This window comes from Wasmannia auropunctata, unplaced genomic scaffold, assembly GCF_000956235.1.
Source record: "Wasmannia auropunctata unplaced genomic scaffold, wasmannia.A_1.0 LD336090.1, whole genome shotgun sequence".
In the NCBI taxonomy this organism is placed as follows: Eukaryota; Metazoa; Arthropoda; class Insecta; order Hymenoptera; family Formicidae; genus Wasmannia; species Wasmannia auropunctata.
In genome coordinates this window covers 2,961,149-2,980,799 of record NW_012026800.1, presented here as the reverse complement: position 1 = coordinate 2,980,799, position 19,651 = coordinate 2,961,149, and the positions used below count along the sequence as shown (strand labels likewise).

General features: G+C 34.8%; 1 protein-coding gene across 6 annotated transcripts in view; it reads left to right on the top strand.

Moving 5' to 3' along the window:
* LOC105447926 (neuropeptides capa receptor-like) overlaps positions 1–19,333 on the top strand; it is a 27,192-nt gene extending 7,859 nt beyond the window's left edge. For all 6 annotated transcript variants that reach the window (XM_011686239.1, XM_011686237.1, XM_011686236.1 and 3 more), the window contains 5 exons: positions 7,864–7,954; positions 9,276–9,475; positions 15,150–15,392; positions 17,962–18,304; positions 18,612–19,333. In XM_011686239.1, the coding sequence (XP_011684541.1) occupies positions 7,864–7,954; positions 9,276–9,475; positions 15,150–15,392; positions 17,962–18,304; positions 18,612–18,861 (1,127 nt within the window). In that variant the 3' untranslated portion in view covers positions 18,862–19,333. The remainder of the gene's footprint in view (positions 1–7,863; positions 7,955–9,275; positions 9,476–15,149; positions 15,393–17,961; positions 18,305–18,611) is intronic.
* Positions 19,334–19,651: the final 318 nt, after the last annotated feature.

The window sequence follows — 19,651 nt, the reverse complement described above, 5'->3', positions numbered from 1 at the left end:
TTACAATTTTTAAATGTATTCTGCAATGTGTGTAAAACGTTAAAGTATTTGAAAATTGTAAAATATTAATTATGCTAATAAAGCATGAATGTCGCTTAAAGATTTAGCAAATAAGTATATATATATTTACTGAGTTATTAAAATGTTTCTTACACATTATTCCTATAATACTTTTATGTTCCTTGACTTAATTTCCGCAATAAATTGTATCAAGTTGCATAATATGAATTAATTAATACAAGCTATTTACATGCATAAATTATAGAATGTTCAAAATTCCTCTTTCATTTAAAATCGTCAAAATAATGCAAATTATTTGTTTATTATAATTATGGATTATTAATTATTAAAATCAACAAAATAATGCAAGTTATCTGTTTATTATGACTATGGATTATTGAATTATGTAGAATACAACGTTTTTATTTATTTATAATGCAAAATTCTTGCGACTCTGAAATTTACTGCCGCTTACAATGCGTAAATTAGTATAACTCGCTCACTCGGAAAATCGCTTTCTTCTCTGAAATCTAGCGCGACTTGTAATCAGTTGAATCAGTGCAAGATATTTCCTCGGATTACAGAAATTTTCTTCTTGCTTGAAAATTCTCTCTGTGCTGGCGGCATAGATCTATCTTACGTTATTCAGCGCGCTTGATTCGTCAAAAGATCACCACTTCGCGCCGCCGTCTGATTTATCTCGTCTCGTTCTACTTGACACCCGTGCGCGCAACGTAGAATAATATCTACGGAAGTGTGAGTCGTTTGGTATTTCGATCCGATGGCGCAGTTATGCGCCAGTCTCGACTTTAAAGTTTTCCTATCCGACTTTTCCTATCGCCTCTCTCTGCTCTCCGCCGCCGCCCGGCACGGCGTTGCCACCAGGAGTTCGCGTGGCGTTCGTAATTCGGCTTTACGTTTTATTAAGCGCATTCCGTTGGCATTTCCAATTAGTTGGCCATAAGCTTCACGCCAGGCCGTAATAATTACTTGCCCATCCAATTAGCAATAATCGCATTAAGTGTTTACGCCGGGCTCCGGCCCGGATAAAACGGCTGACAAAGTGCAGGAGAAAAACAGCGCGCATACGCACGTTACGTGAATTGTTTAATGACAATAATACGGTTTTACTTTGTGAAACCGCGTCACTTCATTGCGACCCGGCGATTGAAATTTAAAATCGTCCGCCTTTTATTTGCAGCCGTCGCATTAATCGAGACTCATTGTACGCGTAATGAGTTCACTTTAGCCGGGCGACGATTAATTTAATCAGCCATTGAACGCTGTCGCGGCCAAAACCCCGCACCTTGGGCGGCTAAAGAATAGGCACATATGTCGCCGCCGCTCTGAAACAAAGTTACTGTAACCTAACTATTGTATTGTCTCTTCGCGAGGGCGATAATCATCATAATGAATCTCGCCATGTATGCGATAATGAAGGTATACACAGTATCGCGTCCTATTCATTACGTGTTAATTATACGATTGAGGGTTACGTGCCAAGGATTAATTTCGATATTTTCGTCGTCGTATCGTGAATCAAAGTAAAAACTTATTAAGCGCGCCCCGGTTTTTGTCCTCCATAGTCCATACTTTTTGCGCAGATTAATAGAATACACTAATTCAAATCGAATATAATCCGCGTTTTAAAAAATGTTATGAAACTTTTAAACGTTTGAACTTTTAAAAGTTCAAACGCGATATATTGGTCTTCATAATAATTATATACGATTGAGAGTTACGTGCCAAGGATTAATTTCGATATTTTCGTCGTGGTGTCGCGAATCAGCGTAAAAATTTAACGCGTTACTTTTTATACTCAACACTTTCGCATCGATTAATAGAATACATCAATTTCGAGTATAATCCAAGTTTTAAACAATTTGATAATATTTTTAAAAATACCATTAAACGTGATATATTGATTTATTGTGTTATCCTTATATCGTTAAGTTCCCCTCTAGCATATATTTTCCGAATTCAATACGCTTTCCTCGAGCGAGTGAGCTATCCATCATTCGCATACCAACGATGAACGTGGTGAACTGCAGGAACTCGTCGAGTGACCGACCGCGACGTCTCACCATTAGACCGACGATAATCGTATTTCTTTATTATCGGTTTCTCCGCAGAAATCTTTCGCGAATAGGAAACATTTCCCTCGCGTGTATTAAAGGGAAAATGGCACACGACACTTTTAGCGGACAATCTCAGACGTCGGCTAAACCGCACGCCAGCTCTTCTCTCGCGCGATGAATAAATCACGCCCGCAAACTCTCAGGATTATCTTCGTTTCCCTTTGATATTTCCCCGTGACGCGCGCTATCTTAAACAGTTCATCTGTCAAAATTACGAGCAGCATCTGTCAGTGATTAATGAACAGTCCGAATATTGATTTATACGGTATCGCCTCTCGATGAATAAATAATGATAATCCATCATTAATTTAAAGTAAATATTCATTAGAGAAAATACTGTTTTCATCCCCACAATTATTGATAAATGCAAATACGAAGATATTCCCCGCTTTAATGCCGTGTGAAAAAGAACACTTTGTATTTTATTTCTATTCATTTTTCTGACTTCTGAACTAAACGCCTATACCGTGTTGATATTTGGAATGAGAAAAATGAAAACTTCACATCTGTCAACTTTATAAATATCCCCTGACGGAACAGTTGTAACTTAATACAAAATAAATGCGTAGAAATAATAGCATCAAATTATTTGCCATTATCGAATTTCTGACCCTTCTGTAATATAGTTGACAGTACATTTTGTTGCCTTTGCCATATAATCCGATACTTTACTACTCATAAATTCGGACATATAATACTGCCAAACAACAAATGGGAATCCTATATCTGTCGGGTTTACAAAAGTGATTAACGATCAAGCATCCGGATATTGTGTGGAAATTATTTTATTTTATGTGGATATACACGACAATATTGGTCGGTCATTGGTTTCATTTCCTATCCTCGTAAATGCAATTTTTGAAACGTACCGTTAAAAAAACGATTTTCTTCCAGAGAGATTTTATTTTATAAATTCCGAGTTTGCAATATCCTTTTATACAGAGAAACAAGGGGTGGAGACTCCGTCAGATTTAGAAGACCAATTAACCGAGATGAAGATAAACGAACACGTAGGCTCAATGAATATTCCAGTGCAATGAATAACATTATTGTCGACTTCCGTAACTTTTCGTCCTATATATATTGGCAAACGATTCTTTTTCTAACTGTATATAATACAATGAATCAATGTCGATATTTTTGCGTAATTAACAACGGTGTAACGTCCATCAGCGATAAAATATGATAAAAGCTCGCGAATAAGAAATACAAATAATCTAGTATTTTACAATTAAAGTCACGTAACGCCGATATTGAGTTCGAATAATCCATCGCATTCCTCGTTTTTCCCCCTGTCTTTCCCCATTCTCTCCCGATAGATAGCAGCTGCACGAAGTTTCAAACACCCTTCGCCCTTAATGCAACCGGCATATCTGGCATTTGTTCGACCTCATTTGATATGCAGTTGCCTTCGTATTTCATGGACCTCTCAAATATGAGATTAATGGAATCGTGGGTGAACATCATGAATTTTCGCGCGATAAAGATGTCCGCAAGATCCAGTAAAAATCGAACAGAAAAGATCAATCTCCTTATTTAACATCTCCTCGCAAGTCGTAACAACATATTATTTTGGATAAAATTCCAGATATTTCTTAATTCGTCTCTTTTTTCTTCAAAAAGATTCGTACGCAGGTAACAAGATAATTGAAACTTTTATTGACTACTGCGCGAGAATACGATTTACAATTCTCACCATATGCTTGATAAGCGAAGTAGCGAAACTTTTCTAATGATTCTCCGGCGATTGCGGTCAGTGCGATAACAGATGAGCTTCGCTATCGCGGGGATTAAAATCCGATCGTGCTTAATATACGTGGCTCAATAGCGCGCCAGTGGGGAAACTAGAAGAAAGTGCCACGGCGGAAGTCGTCCTCGCAGCGAGAAAAAGAATGAAAAACGACGTCCTAGAAAAGTCTCGTTTCTCATAGAAATACGAGAAATCCCGTTTGTATGAACACGTACGCGCGTTCCGAATATCCACGGTAACACCCGCTTCACCTCGCGTGGCGTGACATTCGGCAGATTCACTCTGATATATACAGTGACGTCTCGGATTACCCGCGCGTACCGGTTTTCCCCGTAGGAGTAATACTTCCTGGTTGATTTACCGAAACTTAAGTTCGTGGGAATCACTTTATCTTCGGGAGCTCATAATTTAAAAACCAGTCAAACAATTTTGCGTTTCGATATCGCCGGCTAAAAGGATCATAAGGGTCTCTCTCGAAGGGTCGGATATATATCACGCCCTATATATTTCGTATCCTCCTTCGTCGACCACATATCAGATTGCCGAGAAAATACGAGAAGTTCGTATCTAATAAGCTACTCTCCCGTGAGAAAAAAGAAACTTCAATTTTACGACGGAAACATCAATTGCGCACGACGGATTTCTCCGATTACTACAACATTAGGTTACGCCTTACGTAATACGAGAGAATACTTAGGATTGAAGAAATTAATTGAAAATTTAATTAAACGATGGAAAAGGGAGATAACTTGTCTTGAGCGTGCGGAAACGTACAAGCATGCAATAATAAATCTAGTTTCTTTTTAATCTTCAATTCTTTCTCAAAATTTCTTCAGAGCAACGAAAAGAATGTAATAAAAAGAAACTGATAAGCCACGAATTCTTATCAGATTTACGAAGCTCTGCAAAGAATTTTCGAATTCATATAGAAAGTTTCAGATTTACGTAAAAAGTTACGTTGTGTGTCCATATTATTATTATACGATTGAGCCTCGAACTCTCAATTGTGAACTTCTCAAATACGAATCATCCGATAGCCGATCGTTAATGACGAACTAATAAGGGCCCATCATTGAGCCTAGTGAAAGCCAATGTCTATGCGGGGACACGTTCTATCGCGTGATTTGAGGATTCGTCACGTACTCGACATTAACCGCGAGTTAATGGATCTTGTGATCTCCGAAGTCGGATGAAATGGACGACTCCGCGCAATGCGGCTAATGCAACTCCGCCGGGCCTTCGATTAATTACGATTTACAGCGTTCTTGCATCGGGGGTTCGATTGCGCGCGCGAATATCCCGAGCAATTGAACGAAAAAATCTCCGATAAAACTAACACCTCCGTAAACGATCCATGCAAACAATAAGCATCAAGCTTTATTACGTTTTTTCTTGTCAGCACGTTGTTTTTTATTTCTCGACAGCGATAAATTTAATAGAATCTCTGGCTAAAGCATATATATCGCGAATCTTTAGTGAAAAACAAAGTGAGCGATGCGAAAGTAAATCTACTGAAATGTGCAGAAGGCTCAAAATAGTTTGAAACATTGAAATTAAAAAAGAATAGTTTTAGTAATATTACTGAATTAAAAATTTCTAGTTTTAAAATTAGAACTTTCTAATAATATACATATATAATTCCAGAATCTTATGGTATTTTAAAATTGTGAAATCTGCTTTATACGCTCTAACTATATTAAGAAAAATATGTTTAATAAAACAGGAATCTTTTACGGTATCCTGGATAAGCACTGTCAGTCGTGAAAAGTCAGTCGTGAAAAGTCAGTCGTGAAAAGTCATCGCGGTGCGAAAATTTATTAATACAGATACTATCGGTGTATTGGGATTTGATCAAAGCCTTAATGGCACGATATTAACGCCAGCCGCGGAAACCTAAAGCTTTCACACTACCGAATCGCGTCGTTATTTTACGGTACCAAATGCGTTTTAGCGACATCTGATACAAGGCATCGAGATAAGTCGTTAAATAAAACATCGTTATCACGATATCTGTTGCATGATTCATGAACATGTTTTATATATCTTTCGGGATCAGAAACATCAACATCAACGCGCAAAACGAAATAAGAAATGAAGCTAACAGCGTCAAGCGATGCATATTAAATAGATATTACTTCATGATATCGTTAGTTTACATTGTCTTCTCTCGTGCGGTCAGCGTAAAGATTTATTCTTTGTCAAAGGCGAGCTTTGCCAAATAAGCGGCAGACTGTCGCTTGCATTTTTCCATATATATTACGTGCGTATTAATATGTTATATCAAATCGTTGCATAGTAATTTTATATCAACAACATTCTCCGAGGGAACAGAACACGAGGTGAAATAAATAGTTGCTTTTTGCGACATGTTTGCGAATTTTAAGCCATATAGTAAATAATAATATATTATTTCGTAATTTATTAGTAATAATAATATATTTTATAGTAATAATATATTATTTCATAATTTTATTATTTTTGGGGGATTATTACAAATAGATACACGATACATTTTTTTGTATTTTAAAATTTACTTGTGTCTTATTTGGAATAAATGAAAGATTATCTGAAGAAACTGTGAAAAGAAGATTTTCCTTTTTTAATAAACTTATATATTTTTTTTATGTAAATCGATCTTCCATGAAATAAAATCTTCCAATTTTAAAAGATCTATCTCCTTCACTGAATATAACGATATTCATTTTCATTACTCTCTTTTCTTTCTTAATTACACGATTTATATTTTACACTAATTCTGTGACATTCGTACTCAACAGAAAAATTATAAAATAATATATTATTTACTATATATGGCTTGAAAAGTTGCAAACATTTCACAAAAAGCATTTTTTACGAAATGTAAGAGAATGACATTTTAACACGATATATAACAAGCAAACGTGACGGAAAATATTCATTTTCATTTTAAATCCGACATTTCGTATGCAACGACATAATAAACGGTGTGAATCAGATGTGTTCTCTGGTTGGCGAGAGCGTAAAAAAAAATGTAAGAAGCATTTGCATACGCAGTGTCCTCGGACACAAATAACGTGTAGCGAAATAATTTGCGGTGACAGGTAATTGCTGCATCGCTTGTAAACACGATTAATACCAGAATCACGCAAGGAAAAATGTAGCTCAAGGTTTTTCCCTGCCATCGGATACAACTTTCTTCGATTAGATCTTATTGTAATTAAAAATAATGCGCACTAAATTAAATTTGCATGACTTTAAATTATACACAAATACACACATATATATACGCGCAAGAATCTCTGATGTCTTTCATGGGATTTTCAATCATAAATCTATTATAAAACACTTGTACGAATTATTATGAAAACTTCTGGAAAGAAAGATTCGAAAGTTTCTCTCATACGAAGAATGTAAATTTACAAGAAAATCATACATTTCACAGTGAAAATTGATTTACAAATTCACCGAAGCGCAAATTCTAACGCTCTCCACTTTGTACGATAATTAGCGATTGGTCGTGAGGGGCTCTCTGCATAAATTATATCACGACAATTGGACCTCTGATTCGCTCTGCTCCTGTGTCTTTTCATTTACGCGTACTCATTATGATTCACTTACAATTATCTGCGCTAGTCATTAACAAAGAATCTACTATTACTTTGAAGCTTTGCTTTCACGTTGCTCGGCACTTTTCTATTTGGAAATTGTGGACATTTCACGTCCTTTGTATATCATTGAAGATAATTAATGATCCCCGGGGAAAGTACATAAAGCAACGTTGTCCAATTATTTCGTAGTCTTTTTGCAGCTTTGTTGTAAAAATAATGTTTCTAAATAGCATCTCGTAAAATAATGCCGTAGGAATAATAGACGTAAATTATACACCACGCAATCCCTCTTTTCAATGTCAATCCTTTCTTTCCAATCTATGTTTACAGACTTGTACGCATGATGAAATAATCGATCTACACAAGATAATATTTACATTGTTTCCAGGACTGCCTAACGAATTAAGCGTGTTTTGGCAGCAATATCCATGGACACTTGGTGTAGGTTTGTGCAAAATACGAGCGTACGTTTCAGAAATGTAAGTACAGACGATAAAAAACATATAAAAAAAATGTTAATAAAAGGAAAAGCAAACTTATTAGTTTAAGCAAATTGAACTCTAAATTATAATGCAACGTAGCTGATAGTTTATATTTTATTACACAAGATGACAAAGAAGAATAAATAAATAATAAAACTAAGCAGTAAGTGCATGGACAAATTTTGTTAACTCTTTTAGTTAGAATAGAAATTTCAAATAATTGAGCTTAGAAATATAGAGGGGATGCTAAATGCATACGCTAAAATATACAACTGTAGAATAAATTAGCATACTATATAAAGTCTTAAAGCTTATTACCTGAAACGCATTTGATTATTTTGCATTCAAGTTGCGTATGAGATGTCTCATGCAATAACCTCAAGAAACGCATGAAAGAAAAGCATAGAAACTATAATGAGATCTTGCGGCAATGTTTTGTATACATACAAAACGTAAACTTGTTTTGAAATAATCATTTCTTTGAGAAAGCTCGTTAAATTTTCTCAGTGCAGATATATTTTTACTAGAAAAAAGTTCTATATAAATACACATCAATAAAATTTTGAGATATTTTACGATTTGTGTTTTAAACAAGCTTTAGTTTAAAGTCTTTTTAATTACACGTTTCAAAATTTAAGAAATGTTTTTTAGTATAAATATAAAAAGATTGTAAAATATTGGGTCATCCGAAAAGTTCTGCGTCTTTTTTGTCTTATCTGCGCGATAGCATTTTCAATTTTGTGATAATACTGAGGAGGCCCAAACTTCAAGTTGGGCATATGGCATATGTTCAGTATATTCGATTCTAAAATACCCTAAAGCTAGAATCAACATTTTTGCAATATTATATGCTTTTCTATTTCAGAAAAAGCAAGAACGCATGCAAGACAGCGCGTAAAATTTGTAAAACCTCACGGAGGTATTATTTCTGATAATACAGTTCGGAGGTGGTTTGTGAAATTTCAACAAGGTAATTTCACTCTCAACTCAAAAACGAGGCGCGATCTGGACGTCCCTTCAATTCTCGTTATACAGTACAAGAACTGGCACAGAAATTAAAAATTGCAAAAAGTACCGTACATGAGCTCTTGAACCTATTTCCGTGAAAATCGCAGAACTTTCCGGATAGCCCAATTTTTAAAATTTAGACAAAAGTGTGAAAGTGTAAAATCTAAAAGATATATATTATAGAATGTATTGCAAAGTCTCACATGTTAATAACATGTTTTTTTTAAGTTACTAACTTCGTGTGAACATGCAGGAAATGATGTAACAACACGACAACAAAATTAGTTCGTGCGTTTTTTTTAAATTAAAGGTCGTCTTACGTGTCGGTGTTAACGATAGTGGTGTTCTCGTTGGAGAGGTATCTAGCGATATGCCATCCCCTGCACTTGTACGCGATGAGCGGACTGAAACGACCTATACGATTCATCTTAGGCGCCTGGCTACTGGCCCTCATCTTCGCCCTACCCTTCGCCGCTTACACCACCGTCAATTACATCGAGTATCCGCCGAGTAAGTATCTCCTTTGTTAATAACTTATCTACTTTTAGTCAATCGAGAGAGTGCTCCACCACCGATATAAGCACCGTAAATAAAAGATTTTAAAAATTTTCAAGGAAAACCGATATAAGTGTTCTCAATAGCGTGGAGTATAAAAGAAAATAACTAATTTGAAAATAATGATTCTTAATAATTTCGATTATTTGTATTTCTGTTCTGAATTTTATGTGTGCGCTTTGTGAAATATAAAAAGCACTTGCAAAGCCTATGGTTTTATAAATAGAATTCTAGTAATATAATATATAAATAGAATTGTAACAGTATTGTAGATATAATTTCTGTCCTGTTCTGAATTCTGGCAAATTGTAAATCATCTAAAGTGAGCTGAATATGATTTAATTAAGTATCTAAACGGCTTAGGTACCTCGAGATTGTCAAACCCGTACTTGTCCGTACTTAAATGTGAGCCCTTGAGGGAGAATTATGAACCAAAAATTTGCATACATTAAACTAGAGTAACTAGATGGACACAGAATAATATTGCAATTCTGTTCTAATCTTTTTTTGATCCTCCGTCGTTAATTGCCTCTTGTTCCCCTCCGACTTCGATTCTCTTTTCGCAATTTCCCTGTAATTCTCTTCCTTTGATCCTTCTTACTCAATTCTTTTTTTACTAATGAAGCAATTGCATCGCCACTCTCCTTCATCCTATCTCCTATTTTCTCTTCTTTTCATCGATCCTTATTTCATCGTTGCGTTATTCTTTTCGTTCGATTTTCTTTGTCAATTTTCCCTTTCATTCCCCTAAATTTCGGCGTTCTAACTTTTTAACTTACTTTGTAATCCTTCTTCAATCCTTTGAATCCTGCTCGTTCACATCCTCCTTCGAACTTCCTTTAATTCTCCTTTTCCTTATTTTTCTGCAATCCTTTCATTCTGCTCTGTCTTTATACTTCAATCCTTTCTCACATCTCGAGCTTACTTATTTATTCCTCCCTCTATCTTTATCCCATGCTCTTTCTTCAGAGAAATCAGCTGTTTTTGTTAACCTTTCAAAAATAGACTGAGTAAAAAAATATGTTGCATAACTGTATAGGGATCGTTTGAGGAAGAGCTTGGAATAGATGCGTGAAACGTATCGAGTTTGCGATCTACGTGTAATTATGGCTGGGCTATTTGCTCACTGCGAGTACACTTGTGGGCTATCGACGAGTAAACTTGTTTGAAGCAAACGCTCGTCCAATTATGCCTGCGCATTTTTCATCGGTTCTCCGATTTCAATGATCGTAGACACGTTGAGGTAAATAATTAACCGAGAGTGACTTCTTTTTTCGACAAGAGCATTTTTAATATGAAAACGTTTGAACGAGTCGCGAAAAAATTAATTTATACATAGAAATTATAAAAGAATATCCAAAATGTTCAGGAAAAATTAAAACAAGTGGAAATTAAATATATATCGCTCGTTTAAATAATAATAAATTACAATAAATTAAATAACACCATTGAGTTATCTTCTCTCTCTTAATTTTAATAATCAATATCCAAAGAAATTCTGCGCGGCTATAAGATTCTTTATCGCAAATAATTACTGAAGTTATCGCGGAGCTCGATAATTAAAAAACAAAATTATTAAAATCGATACTGCGCAAGGTAGCGAGATACGTAGTTAGAATGTATTAATTTTCTTTGATAAAAAAAAGGAAGGATAATTTAAAAGTTAACTAGATTAGAAAAATTTCGCGATAAGCTCATAATTTACAATAAAAAATAGCAATAAGAGCAAAAGGTAAGGATGTTCTTTTCACAGAAAATTTGTGAGTATTTGTTTCAATTACGTGAAACACGATTGCATACTCTCGGAATCGTTTTAATTCGTAAGTAGATATTAACTTTATATTATGGAAATAGCTGTCCAAAACTGCAACATGTGGCGATGTGAAACACCTCTACACTCTGCGGTCGCGCGGAGTTATATGTCATATGAGCTGAATATATCATATGGACCGTTCCGGTCGCGGATTTTCAGTGAATCAGTGCGACAATTATCTCTGGCCTTGGTCGCAGCATCATGTGTATTCATTTCACATTCAACTCAACATTTAAATTACAAAGAGCTGGATTTAAAAGAACTGACAGAAAATTTCACAAAGATACAAACTTCTCACAATCAATCTCAAAATTAAAAACTGTCTTTAGAATTTTTTTCCGCGTATCAATCTATTTAACTATATTTAAGTGAGTTGAAATTAAAAAAAAATAAGGACCTACAACTCAATTTTTATCTTTAGCCTTTTCAATTATCCAATAATTCTTTCTAGAATCTTCTTTTTTTCGTCGCGCGTCGCAAGCATTAGATGGTTTTTTCACGAAGTGAAAATATTAACGTCACGCCCTGCAACCTCCACTACGTTGGAGGATTTATTTATTGAGATGGGAAATTCAGGACCCGCCTGTTACTGGTCCGCCGCTTTTAAATGAAGTTATGCGACATCCCAGTTCACATTAATCTCCACCAGTACCTAAGGCAAAAATTATGTATTGGCTCGTATTTAATAATAAAATAGAAACGAAAGAGAATAAAGATCAATAAAACGAGCAAACAAGAGTTCGAATATAATCTTATAATTTAATTTGACAATTTTTTACTAAAATAGAACGTTTCTAATCCATTAGTATCTATTTATTGTATATAAGTTTCATCAAAGGCAAATTAATGAAATTCGCTCACTTAATGACATCAAATATATACATAAAATGTGCCCAGAAAAAATTCCTTCCTATTTCTTGGCGTTCGGTTTTGTTGTCCTTCAGAAGACATGTACATCAGGCAAGAAAAAATTAAGTTGAGATAGCTAATTCTTACTTTTTATGAAATATAAAAGCTCTCTTAAGCATATCATATGCAGCACACGTGATATCTAATATCGAGCGTGGACGACGTTCGGAAATTCAATGAGAAACCGGCGTGTCGCGCATAACGGAGGTAAGCGCGTGCAATTATATCGCACAAAGAGGAGCCTTCCACGGCTCGCGTCGACATTTGTTATCACGAACGATAATGACGATCGACGAAAATCGCGTTTATCGATAAACTGCGTCGGATCACATGAGCAATTTATCGTCCGGCCGCGGGGAATAGGTACATAAATTTGGCAATATGCAGTCAAGGAATACATCTCGCGTGTTAGCGCAGTAAATTTTGCAATCAATGTTATTTTCGCGATTATATATAATCGTGTCAATGAAACAAATATGACTCTGCCTCAATGTACTATACAATTCGACGATCAGACTTAATAAAGTGCTGCAAGAAAAAAAGGTAAGACGTGATAAAATGTATGACCTATACATTTGATTAGAACATTTTCACGTCAATGAGCTGCAGAAAATGGATTATAATGGTAGTGGTATTTGCTAAGTGCTCAAATGCATCTGTGCAGAATTTAATTTTCATCGCGAACTTCACTAATTTGCTGAAATTGTTTTAGATTATATTATAGCGATTTATAATCTTTACGGTACGTCCCTCTCTCGATGTGTCCTCGTTAAAGTTATAAATCACTGTAATTGTTACCTACATCTTATGGCACATTCATGCTAATGTCAAGTTTAACGTTTCATGTAACCGGATAACAGATAGCGTAAAGTCTCATTTTAGATGATATATAATTCGCATCAGATTTCAGAATAGAGTATTCAATTCATTCTTATTATTTATTTTATATATGCGTGTTTTAAAGTTAAATCTAAACTTTAGACAATATATAATTCACGTCATATTTCAAGATTGCACGCAAGGAAGATTAGATCACTTGCATGCGTAACATTAATCAATTCTATAAATATTCTATAAAAAATTGAATATAAATTCAATTTAATAATTTTTTAAATTGAATAAAAATATTCATTCTTCTTATTTCGTATACACGTAAATTGATATTTTTTAATTATCTACAGTAATTTAATTATTCTAATAAACGCTTCAATATAATTTACAATAAATTTATAATTCATTATATATATTTTTTTTTCTTTATTATAAAAGTAATAAAACAAAATAAATTTATATGCACACACACACACACACAATTTCAAAATAAAATGCTTCTGACGCTTCAATATAATTTACAATAAATTTATAATTTATTATATATATATTTTTTCTTTATTATAAAAGTAATAAAACAAAATAAATTTATATGCACACACACACACACACACACACAATTTCAAAATAAAATGCTTCTGACATTGTGATTTCTCGAAACTTTGTTTAGTTTTGAATATTTCAGAGATGTATTTTAGAACAAAGTCTTATTTTACAAATTTTTCAATTTTTAATTAAATTATTTTACAATTTTCTCTTTTTCTAAGGCTAAACATATCTATCTTATAGACTTTCTAAATAACAATCTGTATCAGCATAAATTTTTATATTTTTAATATATACCTTGAATTTTTATATCAAAATAAATATCTCATTCTATGTATACGCCGATATTTTATCATTCTATGTATATGCCGATATTTTATCAAAATTATTTTTAATATAAAAGATATTTTAAGAATAATTAACTTGCGTAATAATATATCTTAAAAGATTGTTTTCCAATTCATTCTTTGAACACTTCATATTATATAACATGTAAATTAATAAATAAAATTCTATTTTCAATTAATATAAACTATGCATTTTAAGTAATTTTTATATGTAAAACGGAATAAAAATACAATTATTTTTTTACATAACATATATATAGAGTAAGCAATTAAAACTTTTATTTTTCGGAATAATTTAAAATATATGATGCTGCGTTTTTTTTTAAATTTTTTTAAATTTTTATCATTTTATTTCTAAAAATATGTGAGTTAAATTTAAATTGATATTTGCAAATCAATTATGTATATATTTATATATTTCATAAATTATTTGCAAGAACAATTCTTTTAGCTCCGTGTATTATCTACATCAACATGAATTATAAAACGTGTGAATTATTATTTCAAATTGCATATATTCAACTAAGTCAAACGCTTCAAATATTTAAACGCGTTTTACACATTGCACAGATAAGTGGTTATTCAATCGCGAATTAATTAGTCAGAACATATTATAATGCTTTTGTACTGATTTGATTTAAAGCTTTTAATCCGACAGCAGCAATATGTAGCTGAAAGATTATGATGAAATTCCATTTGCAAGAGAATTTATATTTCAGATTATTTGATATTAATAAAACCGTCGTATTCCCTAAAATTCATTGGATTAAAGTCTTTTCAATAATTTATGGCTGTCCACAGGATTACTATGTATAGATTTTTACCATTTCGTGTTACGGAAAGAATTAACTTTATAAAAAAACTATCTTTACCCAACAGTTTTAATTATCAACGATTATATACGAGTTTCTTTATTTAAATATCTCTCTATGTTGTACGCGACATAATTTCGATACCGTTTCGAAATGATAATTAATTATTGAACTAATTGTCTGCATCATTAATATATAAAAATAATATTAAATAAAACTTCATTCGCTCTAGAGTTTAGAGAGAGAGAGAGAGGGGGAGGGGGAGGGAGGGAGGGGAAGAGAGGAGGAGGGAAGAGAGAAAGAAAGGGGGGGATACGAGAAGTAATAATAGAAATTTAGAAAAGAACCGCGTTTCTCGCATCTGTTTGCAGGATCCGGCCGTCATTCCGAGGAGTCGGCAATGTGTGCCATGTTGCTGCCTAACATGCCCAAGTTCCCGCTTTACGAGCTCAGTTGCCTCATATTCTTCCTCGTTCCGATGCTGTCTATAGCGGTGCTCTACGTGAGGATGGGCCTGCGAATACAAAGCAACGGTCTCGGACGCAGCATCGAGGGCTCCGTTCACGGAGAAACGAGGCAGGCTCAATCACGAAAAGCCATCATCCGAATGCTCAGTAAATTTCCGTCTTTTCCGGAACATCACAACTCGTACCACAGGCAGACGTACACACACCCACGTAAAACATAACGCGCCCCATTGAATTCATCACGCCGCGCCAATGCCACGTTTTATTTCAATCGCTGATTTGTTTTACACCCCTCAGACCGCCAGGCATTATTTCATATGTTTTATAAATCACGTGCGATGGAATTTCGTATCAATGCCAATCCGATCCATCGGTATCGTTTATTAGGGAGAACGAAGAAATCGCAGAATTGATGAAGCGTATAGCTCAACTCGATTCGACGCGAAGGAGTGAAGATACATATGTAACTCGTTTCTAAATTAATAATGCTGCAAAAGATACCACATGTGTATTTCTAATCGATATATATATATATATATATATATCTTTAAAGGATTCTTCGTCTTAAAGTTAAAACTTTCATAACTGCGCGTAAAATATCTGGAAATTTTATCCAAGCAAAAAGAATCGATAAAAAGAGTACGCCGTTGTAATCCTTCTTCCGTAACATACATCTTGTCCAGCTTCATCGTCCTTCAATATTTTCAACGTACGATGAATTGCATGCAGGGGAAGGGCGGAGCGTCATATTGCGAGCGCCGTTTTCGAGAGCAGTTATTACAGAGGTGTCAAAATTCCATGCGATACCCTCATGGTTTTCGTTTTCGCGCGCGCGCACGTGTTTCATGACGGGGCGGATGTTGAAATTCCATAACATACTGACGTAATAACGGATAGTTTTCAGCCTGGCAACCTTCGTCATCGACTCGAAGTTAGCCCATTCTCGCAACATCAGATACCTGATGAAAGTTTTATAATCGTTTATTTTATCCCGATATTAATTTTTTCTTTCTTTCTTTCTTCATAAAGCACCTGTGCGTTTCCGCTCGGCTGTTGCAATCTAAAGTTAACTTACGGTTTATGGGCAATTACTGTAGCGAAAGATTTATCCGACGTTTGTTAAAAGAAGCGATGCTCGCGTAACATGAATAGTTTCTTAATTTCATTTCGTTTATTTCGCCCAGAGATACGGCGTTATATAACAATGCGGAATTTTATGTTATTCCTCATTGTAAGAAAAACATTATTCTTGAAAAGAAATTCTTTACAAAGAGATGAAAGTACTGCGGTGTATAAAAAAAGAAATTTTTTTTTTTCAAATTTCTATCGTATCGATTTTCGATTGAATACATTCAGGGAAAAAATATGGCTCACATCGTAAGAGAATAAATTTAAATGTTAAAAACGTATGGAATTTCTGCGCACGCACATATTCAGGAGTGATGCGTGTAAAATACATAAATAGAATTTTTTGGTAATTTTTTTTTACTTAATTAGCACCTCGTTACTAGCAATAAATGCTCTATTCCATAAAATTCATCATTTAAGCAGTAATTCAAATTAAACGTGAATTAAATGTACGTAACTTAATTGCCTAATAATTCTTTTCCTAGTTTTATCACTCCTGAGGTAATTTTCCTATTGCCTAAGCACCATCCGTTCCCAACAATGAACGTCGTTTCTCTGTGTCGACATACTTGTAAATCGTCGTGCAGAATCGTTGTGCAGAATATTTCCGCGAAGATAGTCGCGGGAGTCGTTTGCAGCATCGATTAATCATCGAGCTGCTTCGGTTTTTCCCATTCCCATGGCCACGAAGGTAAAACGCGGTCGAGTTAAAACTTATAAGGCCGTGCAGTGCATCGACGCAAATTTCGCCGATGTACCGTAGCAAAGTATCACTCGTAAAGCACTCAAGTGCTACGATATAATAAATTACGATAAATGCACGAGAGTCTCAAGAGTCTGTCGCAATGCAGCAAAAGTATCATTTACGAGTAAATTTCCCACGAATATCTGTGTTCCGCTTCGTATAAATTCTCTTATTCGATGTACAGTTCCAAATCTTGTGTACCGTTACGTACTTTTTTTATTCTAAACAATTTGGAATGCTCGATGATACGAAAATTTTTTTACCGATGATCCTGAAAATTTTCTCCATTTATGATGTATCCATAAATATCTCGCTACTTCAAAGGACTGCAGAAGTGGGGAGCATATATTTTTTTACCGTGAATATATTTCCATAATCGATACAAGGAACTAACATTTCCATGTCTGCATTCATTCATATATATCGCGAAAAGAGTAAAAATCAATAATTGTATGTTATATAGATTTTTACGGAGTGCTTAACAGATTCGTGAAATATGAATAATAATTTCAACAAATCAAAACGTTTCGGAGACGCTCTTACTTTTCTATTAATTTTAAGCTTATATCTTAATGCCTTATTTGATCATTAATTTTATTTAAGCAGGATCCTACTTTTAGCAAATATTGGACTTAAGATTTTATTAGTGAACCGTTTAATTAATTTCGACCATTAAGTTTGCTTGCAGTGAGTCACAGTTACACGGGATATTAAGCTTTTATATCATTTTTTAATCCACCTCGCGCGTGATGGGCGCTCCTCTCGTGCCATTCTCCCTTTAACTCACGAAGTGGCGACAGCGATACGACTACGTGAAAGATACCGATGACTTCCATTCCACAGGTGCGGTCGTGGTAACATTTTTTATCTGCTGGGCGCCCTTTCACGCTCAGCGCTTATTGTACGTGTATCAGGTGTCGGCCTTCGACGACATCAACGACTGGCTGTATCCGCTCGGCGGCTGCCTGTACTACTTCAGCACCACCGCGAATCCGATTCTGTACAACGTGATGAGCGCCAAGTACAGGCTCGCTTTCAAGAAAACGCTCTACTGCACACCGGCGAGCCCCACCATCACGAGAGACGATCTCAGCAGTATGAAAGATAGCACGGTGTGCGGATGCGGATCCAGAAGGGGGTCCCAGCTGGTTCGCGTAAGAAGTGTACACTATCAACGTAGCATCAGGTAAATATACGCATATATAATTAATTTACTCCATCAAATCAAAATTCTATCAATATCGAGATTATTTACTTATCAGAAAATACAACTGAAACTTCCCGTTTCCATAACTTTTCTGAAATTTTTCAAAATGTTTTCGATATGGTCTAGTTCGTTCCAAATACGAATATTTATTAAGTTCTCATTACTTTCGTCGTATCGAAGCTCGATTCAGCAATCGCTTCTTGTTGTCAAAGTTAAATAAGCCTGGACTAGCCTGTCTATTCGAAATTATAATTAGGACAAGCGCGGTTTCTTTTTTTACTTTCAGATGCAATGTGTCGCACGCGAGCGCGATGCTCCGTTCGCCGATAAGACTGCGTTACGACGACGAGGACGACGATGTGAGCCACTGCGACGCGGAGAGCATGCCGTGCGACGTTCTAAGTCCTGACATGCAGTCGCAAGACGCCAGAGTCTCCTTCGTCGCGCATTCAAGTAACGGCAGGACGAAATATCGGTCGGACGAAAAAACGAGAGACGGCGGCTCACCGAACGCGGCAAACGAGACGTGTATCTGATTCCCGGCTTATCTCGGCGGGAAAAGGAAGAAACGTTGCGGCGCAAGGACCGTAAGAACCACTTGCGATCTCGACAAGAAACCACCGTGTCGTTTCCGTATGCACGACGAGATTGAAGTAACGGATGCTGCGCATTATCCCACGTCGAAGGGCAACCAGACGCAGATGTGTCGCAATATCCTTCCTGAACATCGCGACAAGAAATCGAAGTTCGTGGAAAGTTGCATTTAAACGACATACATTCGCAAATCTCACAAGCGAAATCGTGAAGTGTTAGTGTCAAATCAAAAAAAATTTGGCAATATCAGTAAGTTATATTGATTTACTACAATACTGAACGTTACAATCTCCAGTGAAGTTTTCGCGAAGTTAATCAAATTCCTCCTTGTATTAATTAAATGAATTAATTAATACGAAGTGTACTTTGTACGTAAATTTACGCTAATAAAGGAAATACAAATGGGGAAATCAAGTTACAAGACGAAATTTAATCTAATGAATACAAATAAATCTTACAATAGTGTGTGAAATTCTGAATGCAGAAGACTCGAAGTAGAGCAATGTGAAGGAAAACATATCGCCAGATGTTTAATAATTGACTAATAATAATAATGGGTACATTTCACGTTAATCATAATAGTGATTTATAAATTAATATATAACCTTTAAATTTTTTAAATATAATTCAACAAAATATTAATAAAATTATATATTTTCGGATGTTTCTAATATTAATAATTTTTTAAAAATATTAATATTTTATCACTTGTCTCGAAAAAGTACTATACTA